This window comes from Protomyctophum parallelum (genome assembly GCF_964188405.1).
Source record: "Protomyctophum parallelum genome assembly, chromosome: 1".
NCBI lineage: Eukaryota > Metazoa > Chordata > Actinopteri > Myctophiformes > Myctophidae > Protomyctophum > Protomyctophum parallelum.
Window position 1 is genome coordinate 56,352,339 of NC_139697.1, and position 10,380 is coordinate 56,362,718.

The 10,380-nt window shown below is 41.0% G+C and overlaps 1 protein-coding gene across 1 annotated transcript; it reads left to right on the top strand.

The window, feature by feature from the left end:
* The first annotated feature begins 1,042 nt into the window (after window positions 1-1,042).
* Window positions 1,043-10,132, top strand: LOC310861700 (transcriptional coactivator YAP1-like). The gene is made up of 9 exons (XM_083769277.1): window positions 1,043-1,244; window positions 1,564-1,795; window positions 2,319-2,518; window positions 4,437-4,591; window positions 7,204-7,305; window positions 7,536-7,642; window positions 8,232-8,350; window positions 8,472-8,572; window positions 8,883-10,132. Exons 2-9 carry the CDS (start codon window positions 1,589-1,591, stop codon window positions 9,044-9,046), a joined length of 1,155 nt encoding a protein of 384 aa, XP_083625403.1. The 5' UTR covers window positions 1,043-1,244; window positions 1,564-1,588; the 3' UTR covers window positions 9,047-10,132.
* The last annotated feature ends 248 nt before the right edge of the window (window positions 10,133-10,380 follow it).

A 10,380-nucleotide genomic window follows, 5' to 3' on the forward strand; every position in this document is an offset into this window, starting at 1 on the left:
ACAGGCGCCCTGACCGCTTGTGGGGATCATCAATGCAGCGACAAAGATGAGCCCTCCCCATTCAGCTTTCCCACACACACAATTTGATATAGGCAGGCCTATTACTGTTTTGTTATTTTACATTTTCCGTTTCTTATATTTTGAACCTGCAATTTGTGGAAGCTTGTACAAAACATAATTTCCCCCATTCATGCACACCTGTAAACATGTGATGTGACAACAAAGTTGAAGTTGAAGAAATTTTAAATTAAGTTTTAGTTTTGTCATGAAGCATAGGGCCCAAGTATAAGACAGAACTTAAAATAGTGCTAGGCTATATTCACAACTGCATCCTATCAAATATAGTGTCAATGTGCTTGACACAAGGCTGATGTGGTGTTTATGGACAGTGGTCATCCAGTGTACTTCTGTGTTTGAAGTTTATGGGCCTTTTGCCGTGCTGACCCACAGCCCTTGGAATCCGTGTGCGTGTTTTCCACTAGAGGGCGCGGTCGTGTGGTCGGGTTCGGGTGAACAGATAGGCTCAGACTGAACTGGGGCTGGCCTCATCAGGGGCGGATGTTTTCTCAGTGCAACTTCCCCGTACCCCAACCCCCTCCAACAAAAAACCACACTCCAGTCCAGTCCTCCAGCCTCCTAAATTAATGTATCAACGCAGTCTCGGGCTCGTAGCCTACACCAAATATCACATGTCTGTCAATCGTGTCTGTTTCGTCCCCCCCCCCCCCTTATTATTATGTGCTATTTTACCCTCCATGAGTGCTGATGTGAAATCAGTGAAAAGCAACAGCGTAGGAGAATAAAAAGGACATTTAGTAGTAGACAGGCTACATACAATGTGCATTTCAATGGCAAATGTGAAATATGTTGGACAAACTATGTCGAAGAACTGGTTTGAATTTACTTTAATCTACGTTGTTTGGTTGATAATTATAATATAAATCAGTCATTGTCCTTGTGGGAAATATTTCGCCTGGAACTGCGGCGGCTTTAAACCCCACAGCCCCGCCCCTCAGCACTATCACATGAATCTGGACTAACAGTTGATGTGAAAAAAGTTTGGAGGTTTTGCTGAAAACACTTTTTTCGCATGGCTGTTGTTTTGTTTCTTAGTTTTTGTGTAGTCGTCATTGAATTCTGAAGTTTGCACAGTAAATCACTGTCGTGACTGAGCACTCACCGACTGTGATTTCACAAAGTTATCTGCAGGAATAGAAAGGAAAAAACGGTCTGCCTGCTTGAAGGTATGTGGGAGGATTGTAACGTGTTGTAAGCCTTGCGATTGCTTTAGAAGGGATCCTAACGTCTACCATGCAGTCTGTCGACTCTTTATAGTCTTTAAGTCGATAGTTTACGTCTACTTTGACATTGATATACTTGCTAGAACTTACTCCACCTTGAAATGGATAGGCAAAGAGCGCACCAAACAGCTCTGGAAAAAAATGTCAACAAATGTTTCATCTCATGCTATACGGGCGAGACGCTTCTTCTTAACGACGTCCTAGCGCATTTTCTTCTGTTTATTCAGTGATTAACTTTATTGTATTTCTTTTTTTTTAACAGAATTGTTTTGACACAAGTTGGCAACATGGACGCGCATCATGGCGCGCCTCAGGCTGGGCAGCAGGTCGTGCACGTACGCGGCGACTCTCAGACGGATCTGGAGGCTCTCTTCAATGCAGTGATGAACCCCAACAAGACCACAAGACTACCGACCTCTCTGCCAATGCGCATGAGGAAGCTTCCAGACTCATTCTTCAGACAGCCAGATCCCCGTGGTGGCCACTCCAGACAAGTATGGAGGCCCTCAGGCTCAGCTATAAACAACTACAAACAACATTAAGTGGGCTGGCAATAAACAGAATTAAAATATTTAAATAACTCAATAAAATTGTTTTGTTGCCTGTGATTGCCAGTGTGTTTTTATGATCTTTGTAATGCTGGACTTTACAATTGGTTGCTTGCAATGCTGATGATCTGGGAACGGTATACTTATAATAGCTGTATATGGCTGTTATTAACACAATCAGCTAATTGCCTAAAATGTAAATGAAAATAGCAAATCTATAATCCATGGAAAAGGAGGTCTGCCCTGAGATAAAAAATAAATAAACACAACAACACTGATCTCTGATTTAAATTAGATTTTTATCAGCAGCCAATTAGCAAGGTATGGATAGAACCATGTGAATGACGAAATTATGAAAATCCAAAACCTCAAGTAACATTTAGCTTTTAGCCTTTTTTTTTTTTTTTGTATTCTTCCTTACTTCCTCATAGTTTTGTTCACCCTATTTACTGCTCTTGTTTCACTCCAGGCCAGTTCAGATGGAGGTGTGTGTGGTTCTCTCACTCCCCACCACGTCCGTGCACACTCCTCCCCTGCCTCACTGCCAGTCAACTCCCTCTCGGCTCCAGCAACAGGTGTAGCAGCAACACCAATCATCCCAGATGATGTGCCACTCCCCCCTGGTTGGGAGATGGCCAAGACGGCTACCGGGCAACGATACTTCCTCAAGTAGGGCCACGTTTTGATTCTGTTTCTATATTGCCTTGCTGGTTGCGTCAGGGGGTTCTATCACTGCATGATCCCAATGTGCCACCCTCCCAACAGAAACTGTGTTTCTACACAGGCAGGCTGTTCTTGACCAAATATATTCTTAAGCCCAATACATGCTAGGATAACTATGTTTTCATAAAAGGATAACTACATTTTCGGAAGAAGCACGTAGTCGACTAATAGGAATTTATTGACTAATCGAATAGCTTTTTGTTTGCTGCATACACTCATGCAGAGACCAGCCTTTTCAGGTTGATGAAGTTGACAACAGAATAGACTGGCAGAACGACAGATAAACAAACACAATCTTGGTCGATTAAGACCAAACCGACCGACTAATCAAAAAGGAGAGACAGCCTTACCCTAAGATTAACACAAGTGATAAATGTAAATATGTACTGGAACATTTCCTGTAGATGTAGATGGCCAGTAGCCGCAATTTGCAACACTATAGATTTCATTATAATGGGTTGAATCTAGAATTGCAACACCAGCCACTGACAGCCCATTCATCCAAACAGAAAAGTCTGATCTGATTGTATTAAATGACGTTAAACTCACCAACATTGTACACTAACAACACTGTACGGAAAGCTTGAATTATCCTATTCAAAGTGTTTGTTTCATGAAAATTGAAAATCCACCGTAGACATATTATGAGCTACTTGCTGTCAAGAAATTCTGTGCAGGTGATCATTTCATCTAAGTGTTGGAGTTTGGAAGCACTTGTTTTCAATTTTCATTAACGCAATGTGCATTATGTGCAAATTCGAAACGGGTGGCATTGAGTGACTTCCGATGAGTGCTTCCAATATTGTCTTCCAATCCGATATTGTCAAGTGTCTTTTGTCGAGTGTCTTTCAGCAAAGACACTGAACTCTTACATGCTCACTGATTGTAAATTCTCGCTGTGAATCAGTAGCCATGTGTCTGTTCACCCCAAAACCACAATCACATAAATAAGAAATAGGAATAAAAATATATATTGATAAAGAATAAGAGGTCTAGTCGATGAGTAATACGAGGGGACCTAGTAGGCGTGGTGGTAAAACATTTGCACTGCATTGATTTCTATATTGCATTTCTCAAAACTGAAATTACAAAGTGCTTTAGGTCCCGTTTTCAGCAGACATCAGATGCTTTGATAGATAAATGGCTGTACATTTTCTAACATGAATCCAGAGTGCAGAGAAACATAGTGTTCACAGGGTAATGTGATTGTACCATACAAGCACTATCTAAGCCCTTGCACACATATAGTTTAGGCACAAGCTGGTTTGGTAAGGATGCCTCTACATGAAACTGTGACCTAACAGCTTCTGTTCCAGTCAATGACAAGTTTACTGTTGCATAAGCTCAGAATTTCGTCTTTGTTTGTGTTTATGTGTGTGAGTGTGTGTGTGTGTGTGTGTGTGACTGACTTTGTGTGTGTGTGTGTGTGACTGTGTGTGCGCGCACGTTCTCTGGTAATACAGGTAAAGCAGGTCCAGACAAAACGTGCCCGCACATAAATGTCAAACCAGTTTAATTGGTTTAGCAGATATAACTGTGTTGTTCTATAGCACGTATTTTAATTTGGTGAGGGATTTTTTTTTACTATACTATTCGTTACTATGTACTTTTTGGTTCTGTGTGTGTGTGTGTGTGTGTGTGTGTGTGTGTGTGTGTGTGCGTGCGTGCGTGCGTGCGTGCGTGCGTGCGTGCGTGCGTGCGTGCGTGCGAGTGAGAGTTGTTTTACTGGACCTCACTATTCTATACTAAGGTTGTATTCTTTTGAGTTAGTTGAGGTTATGCATAAATGTTATGTTGAAATCAATGTAAGTTCCTTGTGTGTGTGTGTGTGTGTGTGTGTGTGTGTGTGTGTGTGTGTGTGTAGTCACCTGGATCAGACAACAACTTGGCATGACCCTCGTCTTTCCCAGCTTCAATCAATGGCTGTACAGCTTCCGGTGTCTGTTGCTCCTCTTTATACTCCATCTCTGTCCAACTCCACATCCACTCCACAGACACAAAGCACCAGCCCAGAAACAGGTACCACCACCAGCAACCCTTCATTTCACCTCCATCTAATATCTATCACTTTGCATTTAGAAAAATTGGAGAGTGGGCATTTCTCCTGCGTTTGCATTTGAATACTTTTCGACTAGCAGTGGCGATATATGTGGAGCCAGTGGCTTTGGTCAATACACCATCTTTGGGCACAAACATGTCTATCCACCCATGTTGCCGTTCTGTTTACAGAACAACAACTAACAATTTTATAAAATTGTTAGTTGTTAATTTAACTCAGAAAATTTACAAATTTAACCAAATTGACCATTTGGGTACATTTGTACACTTTCAGAGTTATAAAAGAATAAACTAACAATGAGGATTAAACTGTGTAGTAGGGGGTTACTAACTGACCCGGGTTAAAATTATAGTTAACTTGCAAACGTCCAAATCACAAACCTACACCTTACTATAAAGAGGATTTGACATTCTTGACAGCCACATGTGGGTCCATATTAGACATACCCTGCAAACCTTATTCAATCAGCAGACCAACCTATTGTACAAACCTGCATATAATCCATCACAGTGCACACCCATCTGGGCCAAAGTGATTTGAGCTGATGGACAGTGCCATAGATTCCTTAGAGCCCCACGCTAGTGTTGTGACGTTCAGGAGCGATTAGTGTGTGAAATTGTGGGCAATTTGTTATAGTCAGTAGAAGTTTATATAAAATGTGAATTCCTGGATATGAAGTGTTCGTCATCTGCAAGTTTTCCCAGTAATATGTTGAATTGTTGAAATGTACTGAAGTTAAGTAGCATATCACATGTCATGTCATGCAACTCTGACCTTAGTCGACCACTGCCAATGCCATGCGTCCACATGGTTTTGTTTTAGAACCACCACAAACGGAATACCAGTGATATTTTTGTTTGAGGGTGCAAAAGATGCTAAAGCACAGTCATGTAGCAGGTTTTGGTAAATGGATAGGTGAATTGGTTGGACAACATTTTAGCTGCTGCTGAACAGTAGAGATGTACAGAGCATATTATACTGTAATTCATTACAAATTGAACAATTCAGTTGACCAGTATTTTTAAACGGTAACAAAAAGACTCGCCACTTTTACCCTTTTTGGCGAGTTGTCTTGACGACTCGCCAAAAAGTGAAGTCAACTCGCCAGAATGTGAAGAAGCGTCTTCTTCACTTTCCGCCCTGGAAAGTGAAGGAGACTCGCCAAAAGGGGAAGCCATCTCGCCAAAGGTGAAGATATATCGCCGGGGCGAGTCTTCCGGTATTCTTTTAAACAACCCTAATATGGGTAAATGAATAACCATTTTGGACTGGGAAACAGCTTTACAAATTAACATTGTTTTGCATTGGAAATGCAAACTAGTTACAGCCTACAGGCTACAGTAGCCTACATACATTTCTTTGACCTATTCACAAATTACTTTTCTTTCATTGGAACCTGTTGCTGTCTGCTAAATAACCATGACGTACTTGGAACAGGATCGAGGTTCTAGGCTTCATTTTAGGTTGTGTGGGTTTGAAATAAATATCCAGTTGCTACAACAAGCTTATCTGACGCCACCTCCTCCTTGATGTGAGAGTTTTCCAGAGTGACAGGCAGTCCGCTCTCTCAGCCCACCTCCTCCTTGATGTGAGAGTTTTCCAGAGTGACAGGCAGTCCGCTCTCTCAGCCCAATGGCGGACTTGGAGGGAGCAGAATATAGTCATCACTTTAAAATTTAAATTAAAATGTTATCTTCTGACAATGATATGAATCGTAAGGACTGACGCACAGACGTTAATCATGGCTCCCCAAATAAAAACGAGAAACCGGTTATAGATTCTGGTACACTAAGTGAACAGTAAACTTTCTGCATTGCTGTTGCAAGTTGTGCATAATATCTGTGCATATGTATGTAATATCTAATTGATAGGGTTACAATATGCAAATGATTCGATTTACTGGGCTTAATATAGTCATTACTGATCAAAAGTATAATATACCTTAACCAGATGCCTAGTTACAGCATTGTATTGAAGGTACTTTGCTGAGTGGCAATCCCAAATCAGTAGGGTTCATCCTACAATCTGCCTGTATGTGCAAAGCTGTCATTTTCGCCTGAAGATGGTGCCAGAGGACATGTTGTGGGGTGTCACCTCATCTCATCCTCTGTAAATGGTAAATGGTGCATTTCTATAGCACCTCTATCCAAAGCGCTTTACAGAAATTGTGCATTACATTCACCCATTCATTTCACACACACACACACACACACACACACACACACACACACACACACACACACACACACACACACACACACACACACACACACACACACACACACACACACACACACACACACACACACACACACACACACACACACACACACACACACACACTCACTCACCGATGCCGGAGGAAACCATGCAACCTGCACATCAGGAGCAATTAGGGGTTCAGCATCTTGCTCAATTTTGTTTTCAATATTGTTTTAGACAAAAGTGCTAGACAAAACCCACATTGCCATTCTTGGAGCCCTGCCAGATAAAATACATTTAATAATAATAATAATAATAATAATAATATAGATATTAATAATCATAATAGTGTTGTGACGGTACTGTCCAGGTCCATTGCCTGAAGGCTGGGAGCAGGCTGTGACTCCGGAGGGAGAGGTCTACTACATTAACCATTTAACCAAGACTACGTCATGGCTTGACCCCCGCCTAGGTAACAAACACAATACATTCTTGTTTGCTGTATTGTTAGAAATCCATGGACATAAATATTTGTTCCTATATCTGCCAGCTGTTTGGCATGGTAACAAATAAATTCAAATGCATTTATAGTACTACTACACCGTTTCATATCTGTTTTTAAATGTGTCAACCCCTGCAAAAGAGACAAGACATATTTGTGTTATTAATTATTAATTGTGTGTTCATTGTACTGTATTCCAGCCCAGAAGGTCAACCCTGGCCTTGTTGGCATCACAACACAGCAAAGACAAGAAAAGGAAAGACTTAGATGCAAACACCAAGGCCTTACTCAGCCCATCACAGCCCAGGTCAGAGGTCAAATGAATCCAAATTGACATCTATAAGAGTTGAACAAAGTATAATTCATGTTGTATCTCAATAGAGCTACACGCTCAAATATGAGATAATATATCAGGAAAAAACAATCACAGGAGGTAAAAAGAGGTACGAAGATGGCTATAGATGGCTATAGTTAAATAAAATCACATCTGTGTGAAGTGAGGGGCGCTAATATATTAAAGTCTAACTCATGTTGCTATGATTAGGTGATGTAATGGTGATGTAAAGCAAACACAGACAAAACAAACATTAAACTCTTTTTTATTGTTAATGGCATTTAATGTTTGTGTTAGCGACTAAACAAACATTAAACTCTGTCCATTGTCAATGGCGTTTTTAATGTTTGTTTAACTAAAAACAAACATTAAACCTGTATATAGGAGGAGATAGCGCCCCTCAAAAATGTAAAATGTACTCACATGGATCAAACAGGATCAAGACAATCCGGGCACTCAGGAGTAAAAAGAGGAATAGCCTTTATTTAATTAAAAGTCAACTGCCAACATGTTTTGACCATGAAAAGTCTTCCTTAAATGAATGAGGAAATTTACTTTGTAGGATACAGGAGGAAGGAACCAGCTGCCTAGTGGAATGGACCATGACAGGAACGCACAGAATCTCCTCCCCTCTCTGGATGTCAGGATCAGAACATCCAAGCACGAGACTGCGCTCAATGGGTGAGTTTGCGTTGATAAATTGGTTCCAATGCATTACATTTTCCACCAACATTCGAGTTAGAAATGTGATACAGATGCTTTGTAAGGAACAATTGGGTTGTGTGTACCAATTCTCTTGCAGGGCCCACTCTCGGAATGAGAGTACCGACAGTGGCCTGAGTGTTAGCAGCTTACCCCGCGCTTCGGACCACATGCTGAACACTGCAGAACATATGGACACTGGTAATGGACACATGCAAGTAACCATAAAAGCAACGTCAGAAAGATACACCCATTCTGAAACGCTCAAATGGTTGTAGAACTGTACCCAGTCTGGAATATTCCAAGGGCCCTAGACTGATAAAATTCATCCAAGATACCATGGTTCATAGATTTGATTATTCAATAGATATTCAAGTAATTAGTCAAAGGGCCCATAATTCGATACATCATCCCTGACTGCATGCAGTTGTTGCTGTTATTTAATTGAGGAAAACCCCTTTTTTTCTCCCATGCATGCATGGAAAAATGACTTGTTCTCTGATTGGTTTAGGTGACTCTGGAGAGGTGGAGTCCATGTCTGTACTGCCCATGTCTGAGGGGGAGGAGCTGATGCCTTGCATCCCAGAAGCTTTGAGCTCTGACCTCCTGATGGATATGGAGACTGTACTCTCTGGATCACACATGGACAAGGACAGCCTTCTCACCTGGCTATAGAAACACACACACACACACACACACACACACACACACACACACACACACACACACACACACACACACACACACACACACACACACACACACACACACAAAACCTTGAGGTGAGGCTATTGAGATTTGGACAAGTCGGCGCTTTGAAAATGGTACAGAACACTATACACAACTTGTTTGTGTGATGTACACCAACCCTTAAGGATTATGTATTTTCATTCTACAAGACTGTGGAACGCTGCTGGGTTTCTTCTCCCTTTGGATGCCATTTTGCAGATGTGAATTTTGGGTAATTGCGCCCTCCTCACTTTTATATTGTTCCTTCTGGGTCCTTTTCTTTTCCCATCCTTCTCCAATAATAAGGTACACCATTGGCAACTACAAGATAAGCCTTCTACAACTGAGGCTTACTCATTTAGCTTACATCAGTGAGCTAGGCCTAAAGCCTAATTTATATTTCAACCCTGTGTGACCTCGTCGAAAATAACTGACTTTCAACTGAGAGAAAAAAAGGTTATTGTCATAGAATAGGTTTAAGCCTCTGTGGCCAGCGTGGGGAGTTCTTACATTCTTCCCATTCTATTATAACCTATACTATTTTAACGTCTGGGTTGTTTACTGAATGTGCTGTCCAATCTTAGATAAATTCTGAGTTGTAAATGATTTATAAGACTGTTTATAATAACCAGCTTTGCTCGCTTATATAACTTCTTAAGAATGTGTTGACGGTTCTGTATGCAGAACCCTCAGCTAAAACAAAGCATCTTACCCAAATAAAGGTACTCTAGGGAGATAAAAGCTCTCATACAATCTAATACAAGATACTATATATAGCATATTATTTATCTTTATTATGCATGACAGTAGCTATGTATGTTGTGTGTTTATTATTTTGTTTACTGACTGTTGTTCAAAGTCAGACTTCAGCTTTGTATTGCCACATACAGGGCAGGACCATTGTTTTGTATGATTTGTTTCTTTGTTTTGCTTTTGATGTTTTATGCATGTGTTTTATAAGAAACCATTTTTTGTTATTTTCACTATAATCATTTTTAATCACATTACTGATTAATAAAACTGTTGAATGTACTTATGTAGGCCTAAGTGTTATTTTATACATCTGTATTGACATTGAACCTATACCTATGATTTACATTTGACCAACCTCTTTTGTTTTTTGAGTGGTGCAACCACTCCCTTACGGAGCTATGTGTGTGGCTGGGTGCCTGAGTCTGAGCAAGAAAAGAGCATGCCGGACGTGGGGCGGCTTGCCGGAACTGGGCCGGCACCCTGGTCCTGTGGGTCTGGAACTTCCGGGGACCCCCGGGGACCCCCAC

Excerpts from the sequence above, each read along its gene's own strand:
- LOC310861700 (XM_083769277.1), top strand. The coding sequence starts at position 1,589 with ATGGACGCGCATCATGGCGCGCCTCAGGCTGGGCAGCAGGTCGTGCAC. Across the intron at positions 1,796-2,318 it reads GTGGTGGCCACTCCAGACAA|GCCAGTTCAGATGGAGGTGT; the intron begins GTATGGAGGCCC and ends GTTTCACTCCAG. Across the intron at positions 8,351-8,471 it reads CACGAGACTGCGCTCAATGG|GGCCCACTCTCGGAATGAGA; the intron begins GTGAGTTTGCGT and ends ATTCTCTTGCAG.